The sequence below is a fragment of the Xiphophorus couchianus genome, chromosome 7 (genome assembly GCF_001444195.1).
Source record: "Xiphophorus couchianus chromosome 7, X_couchianus-1.0, whole genome shotgun sequence".
Taxonomy (NCBI): domain Eukaryota; kingdom Metazoa; phylum Chordata; class Actinopteri; order Cyprinodontiformes; family Poeciliidae; genus Xiphophorus; species Xiphophorus couchianus.
In genome coordinates this window covers 6,845,576-6,865,338 of record NC_040234.1, presented here as the reverse complement: position 1 = coordinate 6,865,338, position 19,763 = coordinate 6,845,576, and the positions used below count along the sequence as shown (strand labels likewise).

General features: G+C 40.7%; 1 protein-coding gene across 2 annotated transcripts; it reads left to right on the top strand.

The window, feature by feature from the left end:
- Positions 1 to 532: 532 nt before the first annotated feature.
- On the top strand, positions 533 to 18,710 carry il1rl2 (interleukin 1 receptor-like 2). 2 transcript variants are annotated; one of them, XM_028024178.1, is made up of 12 exons: positions 535 to 625; positions 970 to 1,133; positions 8,382 to 8,592; positions 8,695 to 8,863; positions 9,942 to 10,116; positions 10,926 to 10,994; positions 11,173 to 11,299; positions 12,431 to 12,570; positions 12,699 to 12,851; positions 14,073 to 14,237; positions 14,383 to 14,571; positions 16,610 to 18,710. In XM_028024178.1, the coding sequence occupies exons 2-12, from the start codon at positions 1,067 to 1,069 to the stop codon at positions 16,801 to 16,803; spliced, it is 1,659 nt and encodes a 552-aa protein (XP_027879979.1). In that variant the 5' UTR covers positions 535 to 625; positions 970 to 1,066; the 3' UTR covers positions 16,804 to 18,710. The 2 variants fall into 2 exon arrangements, with proteins under 2 accessions (XP_027879980.1, XP_027879979.1); XM_028024179.1 differs by lacking the exon at positions 14,383 to 14,571 and having other exon boundaries at positions 533 to 625.
- Positions 18,711 to 19,763: the final 1,053 nt, after the last annotated feature.

Sequence of the window (19,763 nt, the reverse complement as noted above, 5' to 3'; positions counted from 1 at the left end):
TCCAATCCAAGAGAACCGCCCCCATCGTCCACGCAGTATTACAGAGCTGTATCAACCAACACCCCCACAGCATCCAGAGCCTAAAGAAACTCCAGGTGGATCTCCTCCAACCAGGAGCCTTAACCACCTTGGTGACCTCAGCACCAGAGATTGGTGAGCCGACACCAGGTCCCCTACCAAGATGCTTTTTATCTGTGATTCACTGACAGATAAAGAAAATTATATTTGTACGTCAAAAAACAAGGCAGTTCAAAGTGCTCATGTTCAGACCGACAAATCACAGACGTTTGAGAGACCACTTTCCTTCTGAACCTGCCGGTTCGTCAGCTCTTGTTTGTTACGACATACACTTTCTAAAAATTCATATCTGAACTTTCTGAGGTCAAGTGACCTACATTTACATTTGCATACAACCAAAACCCTGTTTGGCTCTCAGTGAGTCATTGCGCTTCACCTGTACTGCAGAGTGTGTGGTGCTTTTTTTTTAATTTTTTTTTTTTAAGCTGAGTGGAAATTTCAAGTAGGGGTTATGAGACGAAACACCAAATGCAGCAGCATGGAAAACCCAGCAACCCAGAGATCAGGACTGGTGCAAGTAACCAGAAGTTTGTCTATACTTAACATGGTAAGTTAGAACTTAAAAGTAGAAGCAACTTCTTTCACATTCTGCTGCTCATTTAAATATACAGTAGTTATGTGGGGGGGGGGTTTTGGTCTTTTTGAATGACAGTCAGGTTTTGTTTTGGGGTTTTTTAATAACTTTTCCCCAAAAAAAACAAATAAAAACGCCAGTGCGTGGAACTTCCTTGGACTTTTTTTTTTTTTTTTTTACTGGGAGTGTTTCGACTCCTTTACTGGGAGTGTTTTAGCTCCGACTTCCTCGTGCGACCTCTCACTTCCCTAACAACAGCAGTGGGTGTTTGAATGGCCTTGCCAGGAAATGTGTTAAGAAGCACTGTCCAATTGCAGAGTGGAGTGACAACTTGGCTCAGAAAATGAGCCCCGTCGGAGGAGACGCACAGGAGCTCGATGACTCTGACCTGTTCAGATCCCGCAGGCGAGAACTATGGCGCCCGGAGGCTGGACCTGCTTCCTAACTGCACTCCTGTCTCTGGCGTGGGCTGCGGGTCACGGTGAGTACAGATCACCACACTATTCACACTAAGACAATGGCTTTTGACACAGGGGTGACTTGTAGAGCCAGACTCTGTGTCTGTAGAGCTAAAATGTGGTAAGATGCAATGCAGTTGTTTTGGATCAAAGGATTCGCTGACTCTGTGAAATCTAACTGATTTCAGTTTCAGTAGAGGTTGAAAAAAACCCAACAGTCTATCTTTTAGAGATGATTACAAAGAGCAAAAATGTCAAAACTGTAAGAGATTTAAAGTCTCGAAGATGATTTTGTTTGCTAAATAATAAGCCAGCTGTACAAGTTTCAATCATAAGAGGCTAAGAGACTCGAGAAGACAGAAAGGTTTCGTGTGAGAACAGCAACATCTGTGGTTTCCTATAAACCAGTTAAACAGCTCAGTCAGAAATCTCTTCAACAAATTACATTTTTTAAAATATGATTTCAATGAATCGGCTCTTCAGCGAGCGAGTTTATCAGAAAAACGTAGTTTGAAAAAATGTTAGTTTTCCTCCCTACTTTTACGCTTTTGAAGAGAACAAAATATGCTGTTGGGTTTTGTTTTTTTTATCTCCATGTAGAGCGCCAAGAACCATCAGCTCTAGTTAGCTTTTAACACATTTATTCGCTCTTCCAGTGGAATGCAGAGATTCGCAGCAACGACTGTGTGAAACATGACAAAATGACGCAAAGCAATAAAGGATGAACGTGAATCGGTACGAACCGCAACCAACACTGTGCGTTTCTACACTAATTCGACCTTGTGTGGAAACACTGTGAGCATTCGCATGTATATTAAAATTATTCTTTTCTTTTATTTCCCACTAGACGTGAACATTCAGAGTATAGTGGAGCCAAAGTCAAATTGCTTGTTTGTGTGCACAGATTTGGCCAGGAAAGCTGATTCTGATAACAGCACATCATCTTTAGACTGCAGGTTGTTCTTAGACTTTTAAAAAGTGGAACTGGAGTCATCAGACTCCTCTGCAAAGTAAACAGCTCGACGTTTTCTGTCCAGGCTCCTTAGACGAGGCTTAAAACTATACTCTCCTCTAACTCCTCCTGATTTATCTCTGCAGCTGAAGGCTCAGGCCGCTGCAGGACGTGTTGAGCACCTTTTGTCACGCTGCCATTTTCTCCCGCTGCTCTCCGGTGATAATCTGTTCGCTCGCATTTCGTTTTCTCTGCACATAGAAAAAAGAAAACACACTTCAGAAAAGTGTTCCCTGTTCTGGAAAGTGACATTTTTTGGAAATCCTCTCCAGCTTTTCATGCGACACACTGTCGAGTTGAACTGAAACACGTAGAAAACCTTTAGGAGTGGAAACGGACACTTTCAAACCAATCCCTGTTCAGACTCATTCATTCTTATGCCTAACAAATGAATAAGCACAGTCGAGCAGAAATGAAACCTTGCCGTTTAAACTGAATTTCGTGACTTTTGCTGGTTTCAAATGTTTTTTAGCTGAAGCCATTGATTACAGGCTGTAGTGGCGATTGTTTGTCAAACCAAACATCCAATAAAAAGTTCCATCCGCCACTATGAGGTACTGGGGTCCAGATTCTTCACGCAGGCACAAGAAGTTTAATGTCCAAACTTGTTGATTATCTTGGTTGCTTTTATTTTTCTTTTCAGCAAAGCACTTATAACTTTCAAACTTTCCTTTGTTGCTCCTATCTACTTCTGTCTACTTCTGTTGCACTGGTGCTCTGGTAAAAACCATAGGCCCCAAACCCAAATGCCTGCTGGTCCTTTACCAGGCCCCTACACTTATAGAAAGTGGATTGATCCACCACACTTCCTGTCTTTAGAAAACAAATAAATAAGAACAAATAATAAAAACAAAAGATAAATAGAATTGACAATTATTAACCTGCAAATAATACAAAAACTGGAAATGTAAAAATAAACTAACAAAATTCAAATGCATAAAGAAATAAAGAATAAATAGCTCCAACACAGGCATTTGGTAACAGCTCCAATGGATCTCAGTGTACGTATGTATAAGTTAGAAAAAAATAAAAATAAAAAAGAGCTTTATATTTGTGGGATGGCACAATAAACACAGTCATCTACGACATCAAAAGGTTGTAGAAGAAACAAGGCAACACATGGTAAACCTAAAGGTTTCGAAAAGCAGACACAAACTTGAGTGTGGCTGCCGAGAAAATGACAAGGACACCATCCAGCTGAATGTGTGACATCATGTCTGGAATAAGAACAACGACTTTAAATCACAAGCCGTACTTTCCGAACAAGACAGAAAAATATCCTCCAAATCCATGTGGACGGAGGTATTGTGGTCTGATGACACTGAAGGGGGAACAACTCTGTAGGAAGGATTTGGCGCAAAGTGAAACATTTTGCTTTTTGTGGCCATCATGCTCAATTCTTTCTGATCTAACTAGTGATTTTGTCAAAGAAATGACCCTTCAAATGACGGTTTCGACCAGAGAACCCTCCAGGCTTTCGATTCGACTGCAAAGAGACGTCGTGAGTTCGATAAAGATCGACAAAAGTCTCACCTCACAGGAGGAAGGTTGTGGCGTGACCAGAGTGCAAAACTCAAGCTCACTTGGCGAGTCCAAACCGAGGTCCCACTTACTGAGACTACATGCCGAAATTCAATGAGTCTTTATTTAAGTGCTTCACTTATTGATGTGCACATTGGCCGACAACAATCAAGCTATTGCACGTTATTCTTTTATCTTTTTTTTTTTCCCATCTCAGTTGCTTTTCAGTTAAATATTATGGGACGCTTTTATGTGAATGTAAAGTGGAAGGTATTGATTAGTGCTGTTTTACTTTTAACTTAGAAGTCATGCTTTCTGGAAAGTAACAACAAGACAATGAATTGTCTACAGCATATCAAAGTGCAATGAGGGATCCCCACTGCGTATTCCTTTGCGGTTTACGACGGGTTTATGACATTCCTGCAGCATTTCACAGTAGATACACACAAAACAAAACAAAATGTGTTAAACATTGGTGGGTTTTTGATATGGTTGAATTGGGAGGTGGACCACACCTAAACCCCAAAGGAGTTTGTTTTTTTTTTTTCTTTATTGCCCCACCTGGAATGGAAAGTGGCCCAGAACGTCGTGATGGACAAACTGGTGTTAAGTTTTAGGACTAGGCTGGTGGTTTTTGTGCCTTACCGTCTCTAGTTCAAACTTTTACATCCAGTGGTTGTTCAGAATTTAGCTGAAGGATTTCAGATTCGACCCACTTAAAAAAAACATTGTGGGATTTATTTTTGTGCTTCTTTTCTTGGAGTTAGAAACCCCCACATTGTAGCGCAAATGCAAAACCACTCATCAGACCTTAACTAAGTTATTTTATAGCCACAGCAGATCATTTTAGCAAGACGCTTCCAAATTGATTGAAACCTCAACCTATCGAACTAGATCAACGGTTGCAGCTCATGTTTCTCAGGAGTTCGGTTATACGAACTTTGTCGAGGATGTGGGTGTTTTGTTGTGTTTGTTGCGTAAGGAGCTGCGGATCAGCAAGGTGGCATTTGGGCAACAGCTGCCAATGATGTAATCCCTGTGGTTTTTCTAGTCGTCGTATGATTTATGTCGTAATAATAACCAGTAACTAATGCTTGGAGTCCCAGAAAAAGAACAAAAAAAGCATATTCGTACACTGGTGAGTGCGTTCTTTGGTGAGGTGTTAAAGCCACATCAGTTTCTGTGTGTAATTTCCACTAGTGTAATATCATTTCTTACATCACTTGGCCCCACACCCACGCACACAAGTGTTGCACCTGCAGCCAAACTCTCAGTCCGTCAGAAACAAGGCCTTCCTGTACAGGTGTAAGCATACTCAGACTTAACTCATAAACTGTGGTGGGAATATTCCATCCGCCTTCAGTTGACTTCTTCTTTTTGTTTTAAACTCATTATGCATTAAAAATCTACACTGAATCAACCAGCTCTCTCACGCTGCCTCCGCTGATGGGCAAACGAGGCACAGACTTCAGAATCGACCTGCTGGCGCTCCACAGGAAGCGAGAACGACGTCAGCACGGCACGAAAAAAGTGGAAATTGTTCACACAGGAAGACTGCGATGTGACAAAAGGCAGCTTCGCATAAGTTGTGCAAAAAAAAAAAAAAAACCCCAAAAAACCCGAATATTTTCCCAAACAAACGGTTCTGTCTAAGACTTTCAGATGAGTAGAGCTCTCTGTAGGATACAGCCAGAAATGGTGAAAATGAAGGAACATTTCCTAGTCCGGAAACAGACAAGGAAAAATAATAACGACATGATCCAACGTATAACAAACAGAAAAAGAAATAGTACTACAACGGAAGTGCATAAGTTTGAGGAAAATGCAAAGAATAAGTGGATAGCTATGACATGCTACGTTCATTACATATGATTTCTAATTTACAATATAACTAATCAAGACAAGCAATCACTTAACTTTGTTGGCAGCGCTTGTAAATATTATTAGGCAGCAGCGTAATAAAAAAATAAAATAAAAAAATCCAGAATAAAACATGTTAGACTTGCTTTCATAAAGGAGGACAGGAGTGAAGGAAATTTAAGAAATCATTTGTGAGGGTCTGAATTGTGTTTGGTTTGTTCATTATTTCTGTCCTCTTTAGTTTCTATTCTTTCATTAGATCCGTCGTGTTTCTGCTCCTTTCTTAGTTACTCCAGTTTAACTACATTTTCATGTTCAGTTATTCTTCAGTGTTGGATCGGCTTCTGATTTGCCTTAGTTCAGTCCTTCAGTTTTTCTATGTTCCTTATGTCTGGTTTTTTGTTAGGGTTCGATTCATTTTCGGAGTTGACCAGTTTGTGGGCTCTCCCTCGCCCCCTGTGCCACTTTCTCTCTCTCTCTCCTCTGCAACACAACCGTTTCTAATCAGCCATTTCTTCCTTGTTTAGCAATCAAGCTCCCCACTATATATATATATATATATATATATATATATATATATATATATATATATATATATATACAGTATATATATATATATATGTATAACTCATTCTCAGTCATTCCTTGCTGGATTCTTTTGTTAAATTCCTCCTACATGCGCCTCATTTTCCTGCTTCCTGTTTTTTGTTCCTGCTTGTGGTTCATCTGGCTGCTTGTAATTTTTGTTTAATCATCACTTTACGATTAAAACCTTCAGCACCCACTCGACGTCTGCCTCTCTGCATATAGGTCAACTTCATCAAAACATGACGTTATCTGAGTAATACGCACTCTTTTTGCCTCATAATGTGTGTTTGGTTTCAGCAGTCGGTCGCTGCAGTGCAACGTGTTGTGTTGGTATTATAACAGGGTTTGTATTTTTGGGTTTGTTTTTTTTTTTTTGCTGTTTTGAGAACATCTGCAGGTCATGTACAGAGTTGTGCAATCCAGGGGAGAAACACAAGAACGAAGCAAACAGCCTTTATTACACAAAGTGAGGGGATTTTAGCAGCACCTTGTGCAGTTTACTGATGATTTACAGTCAGAACTGCACGAAGAAATGTATTTTTTAAAATCTTCTATAATGAAATCATGGCATGCACCAAAAAGGTTACAGTCAGTCAGATCAGAAGTTTAAAGTGGTAGTGGAGGATGCATGTGTAGGTGTCCGCAAACAAAATGAACTTACAAGTGTTAACATATAATTGCAGAGACTCAGCAGGTCTCCAGGTGTGACACTTTTACTTGGGTTTACTTGAAAACCCAAGTAAATCCTCAACCTCACCACAAGGTTGGAGGCGACTGTGGCTCAGTGGCTTGAGGAGAGAAAGTTGTGAGTTCGATTCCAGCTGCCTCTCTTGGCACTTGTTTAGTCAGCCAGTGTGCTGTCAGGTGGATTAATGTGTAACCGAGTCACTCTGAAAGCACTTTAAGTGTTCTGAGTGGCATAAAGGAGCCAATGCTAAACCGAAATCACAAGGAATTAGCTGGAGAGTGTACACCAGATCATTAGAGTCTATTTATTTCTCACTGTTTCTCCTGCATTTGGTGGTTTTTCGAGATGCATGTTGCATCAAAAATATGTTTTCCCAGGTCTCGTTCTAGCAATGACGGTTAGACTTTCCATGTTTAACATATCAGATAAATACGGTAAACATACGTTAATCGCTTTTGTCTGATTGTAGTTTTTTTTAGTGCTTGTTTTGGTCACTAGTCAGACTCTACAATTCTGCAACTTCCAAAAGAGATTCACAGTAAACATAAAGCCCAAAAGTTAATGGAGAAAAAAAAAACCCAAAACACTTTTACATCATTCAGTGACTTGTTGCGCAATTTCTTCTTTATGTGTTTAACACGGGTCATCTGTCTTGTGAGTTGTTTGGTCATTTTCTCTTTCTTTTTTGTATGCATGTTTGATCTGATGTTTTTTTTTTGCTTTTGTTTTTGCTTTTGTTCCTTTTGTCAGAAATTGTGTTTGTCAGGTTTGGACATTCTAGCATTTCTTTGCTGTCATTCCTGGGCAGCAAAAACAACAAAGTTCCCCACAGAAAAGTGGCCATGAATAAAAAATAGTATATGTTTGTTTTTCCTCTGTATGTCATTTTGTAATTGTTCGTGCATTTTGGAAACATGACATTTTGTGTTAAAGCAAACAGTGCCACGTGGACCTTTGACATTTCTTGGCAGGTTTACACTTAATCAAGTACCTGGAGGCTCTCTGCATGTGTTGCTTACGTGTCCAGAAACATCTTCACTGTATTTTTATTATATTTTTAACAAAATCTACAGCAGGTAAAGTGTTCAAATAAGCCCAAATCTGTCACAAAAGCAAACAAAACAGGAGCATGAAAATGGCTCTGAAAATGCAACATAAGCCACTAAAATGCCACTTTATTCCATCCGTAAACATGCGATATTTGATTAAACAAAAACGGCCACAATCAGCTCGAAATGGATTTGGCTTGACGGTTGCGTCTGTCTTAAATGACCGCAGCAGCGCCACCGTGTGGCCAAAAGAGTACATGAAAAAAAGTGAAACGAGGATTAAACTGAACTGAACTGAACTGAACTGACTTAAACTTTACTGAACTAAAAGAAGGAACAGAGCTTAGCTGAATTTACCTCAGTTATATAAAAATAAATGGATACGTTTGATGCATCAATGATCCTTGGCAATAAATCTTTTGGACTGCAGTTGATATTTGCAAGGAATAAATAATGTATTATTATTATTATTATTATTATTATTATTATTATTATTATTCATGCAGCACTCGGTGACAGATTTTTTTTTTTGTCTGTGCACTGCCTGATTCAGGCCACCAGGGGGAAGCAGACACCTACCACGTGAGTGCCGGTCACTTGTTTCTGCTGAGTTGCCAGATTGCTGACGCTCATTCCGAGATAAAGTGGAGCAGAGGGGACGGAGGCGATGGGAGCCTCCCCGCTGGGGTGGAGGTCAGAGACGGGTCGCTGTGGTTTCTACCCGTGCAGATGACTCACAGTGGAAGCTACGTGTGTGAAAAAAGGTTAGACAACATCCCGCACATACACGTTTATAAATCGATCCTGGACTGGCTGGAAAATCCTGACAGGAATAAGCTCTACAGAAGTGTTTTCTTTTTCTGTAGGAATAAAATGAAACCATCAAAAGGACGATTTAGAGTTTTAGTGTCCGGGTCGAGCTGTCCTGATCCAAGTGAAGAGATTTTGGCTACAAAGGAAACAAGTGAAGGTCTTCCGTGCAAACAGAACGAGATCTTCAGACTGAATCTCCCAAGGAAAATACGATGGACGAAGGTTTTTATTTTATTTTATTTATTTTTGTCTAGTTTTTCTGTTATAAAATGTTCACACATCACTGGCTTTGTAAGTAGTTATCAATGACAAAGAACGCATTAGGAAGTGAACAGAAAACTTTGATGTCAGCAGAAGTTCAAAGGTGAAAGTTGTTTCATAACTGCGGCTGAAAGCAAAGCTGTGATTTGTGGTAACCCCTCCCCCCCATCCTGTCTGATGGTTCTTGACTTAACTAGCGCAACACTGCCCCCTTTTGACACACCTTGTACAATGCATCTGCCTTAACAAGCAACATGTACATGCAGTACAGTTATGCAGACGTTACAGCCTCCGTACACCTGCTCACATTTAGTTACGTTACAGCTACAAATTTACAAGTATTTCCAATATTTATTTATTTTTTCAATGAAACGCACATCTACATCCTGAACGTTTTGTCTGTTGTTCTTAGCGACGTTTAGGGCTTTTATCCTGATGTAGGTTGATCCTCCCTCAAGTCTTTTGTAGCCACTAACTTGTATTTATTTATCTCTTTTTGTCTTACGCTCAATGCTGCTGCCATATTTCACCATAAGATATTTGCCATGTTCCCTTCATGGCTGGTAGCAGACTGAAAACAGAGCCTCTTCAGGCCCTGTCATTAATAGCTTTCTTCCTGCCGGAGTGAGTAACTAATAGGTCTTATGTTTCTTCTCAGTCTCTTTCTTATGGTTCTATCAGGAATACTTACCATAATTGAGGCAAATAAGGTCTGTAGACGATGTAGCGGTTTCTTTTTGAACCTCCTGGATAAGTCGTCATTATGTTCTTGGAGTGATTGACTCAAGTCTTAAAGCATTGTGACCTTTTCCAGACTGAATGACGCTCAATGACTTTGTTAAATTTCTTTAGAGGACCATAATATGTTGCTTTTGTAGATTTTTTTATTTTTAGTCTACTGTGATTTACTGACTCTGCACTTTTTGCTTTTGCAATCAGTAAAAAAAATAAAAGAAACGATAAAATTTTTCGTCAATCTCCCCAACAACAACAACAAAAGAAGAAGAAGAAGAATGCATTTTGTTTGTTTTGTACTCAGGACTGTCAGCAGGTGCAGTCGGATGGAGACCCCGTCCATCCGAACACAAACGGCCTCATGAGGCTGGCGGACGTTTCGGAGGCAGATGCAGGAAAGTACACGTGCCACGTGGACGTTACTGTAGACGGCCGGAATTACACCGCAGCACGCAGCGTCCAGATGACTGTCAAAAATGGTACTGTACATCTCCAATTTGGACGGTCAAAGTGAAGGATTTTTGTGATATAAAAATAGCTTTTTTTGAATTCATTTCAGAATTCAGTCTTGTTTTGCAAAAGGTCTGTTTTGTACCCCACTCTGTGACTCGACCACACCTGCCCACTGTGTGTCTCTGATGCGTTCTTCAAATTGATCAGATTGTGAGAACAGATTTTTGTTCCCAGCTCTCCTCAAATGACCCCACAGATGTTCCTGCAGACTAAGACCTGAAAGCCTTCAAAACATGAATTTTGCTTAGCAACAATCCATCGCTGTTTGATTTGGGTCAACACTTTGATATCAAAATCAAACGCCCAAAGTAACTGACTAGTATTTGGGTCTAGTTAATTACCGCCACGTCAACATAAACTCCCAAAAATGAAGTGGCCACCGTGTTTCAGCGTTGTTTTGGTGATTCATTTTGTGCCAGACGCACCTTTTGATGCCAGTCACAGTTCCAGTTTGGGTTTCTTCTAAGGGCGAGAAGATTTCTGACATGTAAGCCTGACTCCTTAGCCCAGACAGACGGACAAACAGACTACTGACATACAGACAGGGGCGGCCATTGTTCCATGTAGGACACACAAAGGACTGGCAGAAACCCCAGCAGCTCCTGTAGTGTCTCCAGTTTTTCATTTGTTTCGGTAATATCACTCATGTTTTCACCAAATCCTGATATCTGTCTTTGCCGCAACAGCATAAATACTGTTGTATTTTTATATAATGTGTTGTACTCTCTTTTTTTTTCTGTTCCTCGATTTAATTTTCAAATTGATGTGGTTGCAGGCACTCCGGAGCTCTTTCCAGAGATTCATGTTGTGAGGCCCAAAAACGAGGTGGTCATAGTTGAAGTGGGTGAGTAAACAAACAACAGCGACCCCAATGCATTCTGATTTCTAACTTTATTGTTTTCATCAGTCTTTGTTCCGTGCGTCCCTTGTTTTGTTGAGTTTTGGCTTCCGCGAGTTGGTGGCAGAGCAGATTTGTCATTCATCTTCTGCTTGGTTTGTTTGCTACTTTACTGGACCACCAGGTAAGAGAGCAGAGCTGCACTGTAAGGCCTACACCGGCTTCAGTGAGGACGAAGAGATTTTCATGTACTGGACCATCAACGGGACATACTCTAGCGACATCAGTGGGCTGGTCGAGTCCTGGAAATTGTGAGTCTCTCCGTCTTCCCATGTTGTTGTGGTTTAATCTGTCGAGCCGGATAGGGGCTGTTGGCTAAAGGAGATGAACACGAGGAAACGTTGAGAACCCAGAGTCGTTTTTCAGTCACGGGTCAATCCGCTCACCATCGTTAGACGTATGAGATGAAATAAACACCAGGCTCTTAAAAACAAGTCAAAACAAAAGCATCAGGAACATTTCCCATGTGCCGCAGTCACACTATTGCCACTTGTCTTGCATTTCAATGGTAAAGAAACATAAGCTGCTTTAGTAAACAACATAATGCCATGTCTGCTTAATGTCATTTGATCTCAAGCTAAGCCTGGCTATCCCCGAGTTTTTACCCATGCCAAAAATTTCTGCATGACGAGTGTCAAAGCTTGTACTATACAGTGGCTTGCAAAGGGGGTTCATACCCCTTGAACCTTTCCATTGTTGGTCACACTATTGCCACAAGCATGAATATATTTCATTGGAATTTAGTGTGAAAGACCAACAAAAAGTGGTACACAATTGTGAAGTACAAAGAAAATTATTTTTATAAACATTATATTTTGATTTGTGGCTGCTTTGTGACAAAATATGGAAAAGTTCTAGGGGTATGAGTACCTTTGTAAGCCACTGTATATCAGGAATTTACACAAGTGTTGCTTAGATGTTACAGCAACAACCCAGTAATAATATAATTTAACCTCCTGCTAAGGTGTGCCGACTCTCTGTCTGCGCTGATGAAGATTTACTCGCCTGGCCTTAATAAATGCTTAAAAAGGCTCCGAATGATTACAGCCTTTCTGTCCACTTTCTGATTGATTTGGTTCCTGATATTCCTTTTCAACGTTGAGTTTTCATCTTCAGATGATCAGTTTGCTTAAAAACCCAGCCACAACTGAAAATATCTCCAATTTTGCCTTTTATATTCCCAAACACACACAACATACTCAACAGGGGTGAATGAAACGTCACGCGCAGATGCGTTAAAGACACGACTTAAAAGACAAAAGTTGTTGCACAAAACATGCTTCAAGCGTGCTGTACACGGCAGCTTAAGAAACAGCTCTGTAGTCAGTGACTATTACGGTTCATATTTTTAAGTGACAGATTTTTTAAAATGTCTTTTCTAGTATCCATGAAAGAGGCAAAGTATTTGGTGAGTCCACTCTGTCCATCGCCGCAGTTCGAAACGAGTTCCTGAACATCCCCATCCATTGCCACATCTCAAGCCCGGTGGAAGTGAAGGTCGGGGAGGCCCGGCTCCAAGAAGGTATTTTGCTCGAAGCGTCTCGGATACGCAAAGCCATCGCTCTGTGTCCGGTCTAACCAGAAGCTGTGTTGACTTTTGTTTACATGCTGTTGAGTAACCGCTTGTGTTTGTCTGCCTTGTTTCCTCAGCTGACCCAACTGAGCGCAACACGTTCTACATGATCGTGTCTCTCTGGCTCTCTGCCCTCTTTACCATCCTGATCCTGACGGCCTTCGTCCTCGTCTGCAAAGTCAACCTCTTCTTAGCGTACAGGGCACTGAAGACAGTGTTTTCCAAACAAGGTGAGCAGTTCTTCTCGTATCATACAGATTTTTACATACAGTGCATAAAAAGACATGTAGCCATCTTCTCTCACTGTTGGACTAAACTTTATATTTTCTTTAAGTCAGTTAGGCTGAACAAAACCACATTTACTTGCCAAATGACAGAATTATCCTAGGATATTCCTCTACCACCTTAGTCGAAATCAGGAATTTGAACATATTAAGAATATTAAGTTCTTCAGCAATTTGGGAAAGCCCAGAGGACTCTTGATAAGTTTACCTCACAGCATTGGAGTTAGAGGTTTAGCACCGATGGGTCTTTCCGAAAATAGTTACAAAGTTGCTTAGAGAACAGAGTCAACATTTTAAGTGGCCATCATAAAGCCTTGATCTCAGTAGAGTGGAAATTTAGCGGGCAGAGTTGAAAAGGTGTTTGAGAGACACAAACCCGACTCAATTACAGCAGCTCTGTCAGTAGGAGGAATGGGCCAAAGTCCCAGCAAACTGTAGTGGGATGCCGACCCGAGTCGTAGAGTTTAAAAGGAAATTCAGACAAATATTAAAAGGAACGAATCTAAACTTCTGGGTTTGAAGAAAGTGAAAGATATATCTCTCATCAGTCTGGCATTCAGTGAATATAAATTACTTTTGGCAATCCTTTTTTTTTAATTATGACTTATTTCTAATTTTTAACACAACAGTGAACGCCACACACAGACACTCAAGTAATGACATGAAATGTTAATGTGAGTTATAAGCACGAATCAATACATGACAAAACAAAAGCCAGAGATAAAAACAAAGCACACACAAAAAAAAACACAGAAAATGTTTTCATATTGAAGAAGGTGGATGAATAAAAAATAGAGAACAGAGGTTACAGAAAATAAACAAAAGATTAACTTTAAGAAATCTAATGAAATGGGGCTTAATGTTTTCTGTTTTACTGTAATTGTTATGAGCATCAGATAAAGGGCGTACGCTGCTATGGAGGTGAGGGAAGCAAAACCGCTGGGGTCACATCGAGTCTCAAAGACGTAGCGTGGTCCAAATGACCGGATTCTTGAACACGTGGCTTCAGATCCTTTGAGAGAATATCTTGGTAGTGCTAAAAACAGGAAACGTTTAGTCGGACTTAATGTCATTCAGTGAAGGGGGAAAAAAAGCAGTTTGTTTTTATTGCACAGCTGCAGCAAAAATAGCAATCGACTTGACAACGATCACTCGTTGTTCTCACAGTTCCAGATGGGAAACTTTACGACGCCTACGTGAGTGTCGGTCAGTCGGCCATGCTGAGTTTGGACGGCGTGGCCTGCTTTGCCCTGCGCGTCCTGCCAGAGGAGCTGGAGCAGAAACACGGCTACTCCCTGTACATCAGAGGACGGGACGACCGCCCTGGAGAAGGTCAGGAACCACAAAAATACCACATCATGGGAAAGGAGAGCTTACTAGTAATAACTAGTCTGTAATTCGGCAGGATACTTCCTTTTAAAAGTGCAGCTTCTTCCAAAAGTCACGACTTGCGTTTCCCGTCTTTAATGTCTTACAGCGATCCACGACGTCATCTCTGCCGCGGTGCGCCAATGCCGCCGACTGCTTATCGTCTTGTCGTCTGCCGGTAAATCAAAGGAGACGGCGCAGTTCTGGGAGAATCCCAACCAGCTCACGTACGAGCAGAAAGTGGGTCTTCATGACGCTTTGATGCGAAACGATCCTAAAGTTATTCTGGTGGAAGTCGGTAAGGGCCAACAGCCTTCTCGGTTGAGTTTTGTGAACGTTAAATCTGCAGCATGTAACTTTTATTAAAAATATGGTTAGTTTTTTTTAAAACTGCCACTATGTTGTGACAGTTTGATATGAGACCTCCTCCCTGAGCTTCAGACATTAATTCAGACTACTGCCGTCTGAAAAACTGCACCGCTCCGGACCAAAAACAACCAATCAGAGCCAGGAGGAGGATCTTAGCAGTGTCAATCATCCTCATGTACTCATTGCTCAATGCTGACTGAGTGTTGGTTGCGCTGCTGTGTCCGTAGCCCCTCCCCTCCCACTCAGCATACACACATGTAGCTCTCTCACCCCGTGTACTGCCACACATCACCGTAAAACTTTCACACTAGTAGTTTGAGGCATCGTGTAGCGCTGAGGATACTGCGTGAGTCCAGGGCGAAGGCGACAGCTCATCCACAGGCCGCCAGGCCCACTGGGGAATTCCCCGGTTAGCCCGTATGCCAGTCCGTCTGCCCCTCGCCCCCTCAAATTGCTGTGATTTTGCCAAAAAAAACTGTGTGAGTAAGACCCAGAGACACATAAAAGCTGATTCTGCTCAGCCAAGAGACACAACCAATTCTGCTGCTGCTGCAGTGTGAGGGTGTGCGTGTGTTTGTCTGTTCCGAAACAAGACAGCTCTTCATCGAAGCCACGTCTTTTGATATTCATGATCAGGTCCCAGTGAGACATTTGAAGTGCAGCTTAAATCAGAAGAATGAAAAGACTGCAAAATTACACCAGTTATTTCTAGTTTCTAGCACAAATGTTTTAGTGCATTTGAAATTAGACAAAACTAACTTCCAAGCAACTTTTCAGCAATGTAACAAGCAATGCTTGTTTTAAGTCAATAATTTCATAATTCTGATGAAAAACTATTTCCACTAGCAGATTATTTTGCTTATGGGAAAAATGTCTTGTTATTTTGTGAATTATCTGCCAGTGGAACTAGTACATTTTCATTGATATTGAGGAATTATTGACTTAAAACCAGTTTCCATAGCTTGCCGAAAAGTTAAGATTTGTCTTATTTCAAGTGTGCTAAGATATTTGCAATTAAAACTAGACCAGAAATACTAGGTAAAATTTTATTGTTTTTTTTTTTTTTTTGCAGTGTGCATCTAAAAAACGAGAAACTAATGTTTTAGCCTCAACAAGTTGCTGCGATAAAGTTAAATTTTCTAAGTTTCCACTCGTGCGACACGACTTTAACGCCCTCCGGCGTTGAGATCAGACCGATCTCTAATCTGCACGTCAATAACCGCTCACTCCACGATTAACAAGAAGCTCTCCATCGCAAGACAAAGAACGAAGGTTTTTTCTTAAATAACTTGCCTATCATACATTAGTAATCAGTAAAGGTTTCATTGTTGGCGCATTTTGCCCACATTAATGGAGAGTAATTCCTAATCTTTTCTTTTAAGACTTCCAAAAGCTGCTTCCCACATCAATTATGTTCCATGAGGGGGAAAAAAAGGCACAAAACAAAGTGACTCTGATCAGGCTCCATGTTTTGACTTTTGAAATGGTGTTGCTGTCAATCTGACCCTGGCCTGGCTTACTATGATGCGTTCACCGACTGTAAAAAAAAAGAAAAATCTAGGATTTTTGAGCGTCTCACCGATCAGACTCCAGTCTGAGCGCGGCATGTTGTTGAAGCTTCAGCAAACTTCATTAGACCAAAATGTTCTCAGAGCAAGAAACTGCCGTTTTAGCTCACGGCTTGAGAAGAATCAGATAACTTCTCTCAATGCGTGAAACCAAGCATCTCTAGTTCCTGTGTAAGATCCTCAGATAACGAATAAAGCGACTGCCAACATGCGCTTTATGTTTTTGGAGAGTTCTGAGCCTCTTCATTCAGATTTTACCAAGTTAACATGAATTGCTCCCAGACCTTTCTGGTTGGAGGTAAAGTCTAAACCAAAAGGAAACCGGAAGCCTTTTAAAAGTGCATAAAAACATTTCAACACACCAACACTCACGCACTCGCCTCTGTTCTCTCCTGCCAGACGGTCCGGTGGATTACAGTCAGCTGCCGGAGTCACTGCGCTACATCAAGCGGACACAAGGAGCTCTGGAGTGGAAAAGCTCGTTTGTTGAAACCAACAAACTGACTCAGATGTACTTGAAAAGCAACTTTTGGAAGAGCCTGCGCCGTCACATGCCAGCCGCACCTGCAAGGAGGCCGCAGAGCATCGCTTGAAGCGGTGAACGTACTTTGATTTGTCCGGAAGGCTTAAAGATGGCATCCATCAGAATCTTCAGTTGTCAGAAGTCTCTGTCCTGAAGCCGTCCACACGCGGGGACTAAACAACCTATGCTTTTATAAAGTGAAGAACATTTCCTGAGCTGAGCTGTGTTACTTTCCTTGTCTTTGGTGTTGTTTTGAAGCATCTCAGATTTCTTTGACTCGAGCTGATTCAGTTTGTAGGGCTCCATGAAAGCTCTTTCTATACTTGTTCCCAAACTCAAATCTCTGGCCAATGAAGTCCAGAGATTTGAGTTCCTCTTCACAAATCGAAGTGAATAACAAAAATTATAACGGAGCACTTTTACAATGAACAGCATGCCAGTTGCAAGGATTTCTTGACAATATTTTGGTAGTTAATGCTTTTTGTGTTGCTAACTAGCTCAAACTGTCGCACACGGCGAACTACCAGCTACTGCACAGTTTTTATGCAAACTCTGTTACACTTAATTGCTTCAGAAGATGAAACGCATTCATTAAGATAAGTTGATACATTTTAAATAATCAGTTTTATTTTTTTTTTAAAGAAAATTAGCAGTTCGAACCAACCTGGCCCTGTGAGAAGCAGTAAATGCCCCCATGGTGGCGATAAGTGCCAATAAGCATTTCTGATAGCGATCAATGAGTCTTAATATCGCTATGAGGGAAATTTGACCCACTCTTCTTTGCAGAATTTTTTTAAATTTCAGCTGCATTGGAGGGTTTTCAGACATAAATAGTATATTTTTGTCGTCAAGAGATCATACCAAGTTGTCCACATTACACACATCTTGCATAACTTTGATAACAAATCAGATTTCTTTTTTAAAATAAAGTAGAACACCACGCAACAGAAATAATAGTAATAATAAAAAAGGTGGGCTAAAAGTAATAATAATATTTTGACCTATCTTTTTAACTTACTGACATGGTGGGTTAATTGCAATATTCTACACAATGAGAAGTTGAAGTTTTTAGGTCCATTTGCGAGAAAACTGTGGCTGATTGTTGGCGGCATTTTTCTTCCATCCTCAAAAATATTCTTCGTGTTTAAGCCGTAGTGATGAGCAGTGTGTTTAAAGCTTTCTAAGCTGATGTCAATGAATTTCTTCCTCCTCTGCTCTCTTGTCTAACCAGATGACCACTTACCGTATCACGTTTTAACCACTTCCTGTTTTTTTTACTTTGCCCGTCTGAAGCATCATGTTTTCTTACACCAGGTGGGATTATGTTTTCTCCTCAGAAGCATCAATGTTGGAAGAGTTAAAAGGCTTTTCCAAATTTGGTGCAGTTCATAATTCTATAGTGAAAAATATGTATATATATTCAAACTACAATATTTAAGATGGAAACAGAGTGAACAAGGATGGCATATTTGGAAGAGCTGCCAATAGAAATCCTCTTTTCTATTAGATACTGATATCAATTTAATAACGCCTCAGTGGCAGGCACTGCATTTTACATTCTGAAAATGTTTATTTATTTATTTATATATTTTGGTTAATTTTTTGATTTTATATTTTCCATGTTTGTTTAGTTTTTCTTGCTGATGCAGGAAACATGTGTAACAACAATATTTTTTTTAAAGTGATTCTGTCCAGGCAGACTTTATCACACTTTCAGCCACATCTACAGCCGGAGCAGGTAACACCAGGCTGAGCACATTATTTTGTAAATGTTGACACTTTAATGCAAAGTTGGGGCTTTTAATGGACTGTCAATGCAACTTTGCATTACAAGTGTCATTATTTACCGAATGCCACTTCATGACAACCGACTGCTTCGTGTTCATGACAGCGTCATGTCAGCCTTATGCACACCCCGTCAAATAAAGCGTTGCCAAGTACCGATATTTGATTTTAAATTAAAAAAAATAATTCAAACCACTGGCTTGATGGATTTAATATCTGTGTCTTTGAATGTAAGTTCAGTTTTGTAATGTAAGAGTTGAGCATCGTTGTGGGTGACTGTTTAAAGAGTTTTCTCTTTCTTTTTTAAACCAACATCATCTATTTGTCTGACTTTACCATTCTTTATACTTTGGTTTTCTCTCTCTTTCCATTACTAGGGGATTTTATTTTTCTGTGTAATTCCTGAGTGACTGTTCCCACTGGCAACCACTCGTAGCTAAAGACAAAATCAGAGCTGTGACTGTAGCGTGGCAAAGTGCGAGGAGAAGCTTGAATGTCCCAAAACGCGACAGGCCTACACTGGAAGTGATCCCCGTCTTTGCCAGAAACACACATCTTGAAAGCCCTCTGCTGAGCTGGCCGGTTCGTCTAAGACAATCACACCTGCAACCAGTTTGCAATACCCAGTTTACGTGACGCAGTCGTCTGGAAGGAAACTGAATCACTGTGGAAAACACCCGAAAGGAGGTTTTTACTCACGGTGGTTTGAACGAGGCATGGGCGTTTATCGAAGACTCCCAGAAGAAACGATAACAGTAAAGTTACCACAAACTCTTGCTTTCGCAGCATTTTAAAAAAATTATTTTTTTGGAATAGAGTTTCACTAATGGAAGGAGCTGACACTAGCTAAGCTGTTATTTGCAACAATCCACTCAGTGGGCTGGCTTTTGCTGACACACTGACGGACTTTCTGTCAATGAAAAGCACTCGGTCAAAGGTTAAATAGAGATGTGATGCTAGTCAGCGGGCTCTTCAAAGCCAACGCTTTCCTCGTTTACCTGCACCAACTCCTTAGCTACCGTTGCCGTCCTATGATCAATCAGGTCAGTAACTGGCTTTGGAATAAATGTAGCCTGTTGGAACAAGGAATTAGCCAGATCTGGCTGAGCAATAGTTTTACTGGCAAACCCAGGAACTTAGTTTCAATAAGACACAAATAACAATGACAGAACCCAAATGAAATGAAAACACACCAAGCATTTGGAGGACGATATGCATTACTAGAAGAAATATTTTAGTCGAATG

Coding starts and splice junctions, on each gene's coding strand:
- il1rl2 (XM_028024178.1), top strand. CDS start 1,067: ATGGCGCCCGGAGGCTGGACCTGCTTCCTAACTGCACTCCTGTCTCTG. Junction 8,593..8,694: donor AGCTACGTGTGTGAAAAAAG/GTTAGACAACAT, acceptor CTTTTTCTGTAG/GAATAAAATGAAACCATCAA. Junction 14,572..16,609: donor AGTTATTCTGGTGGAAGTCG/GTAAGGGCCAAC, acceptor CTCTCCTGCCAG/ACGGTCCGGTGGATTACAGT.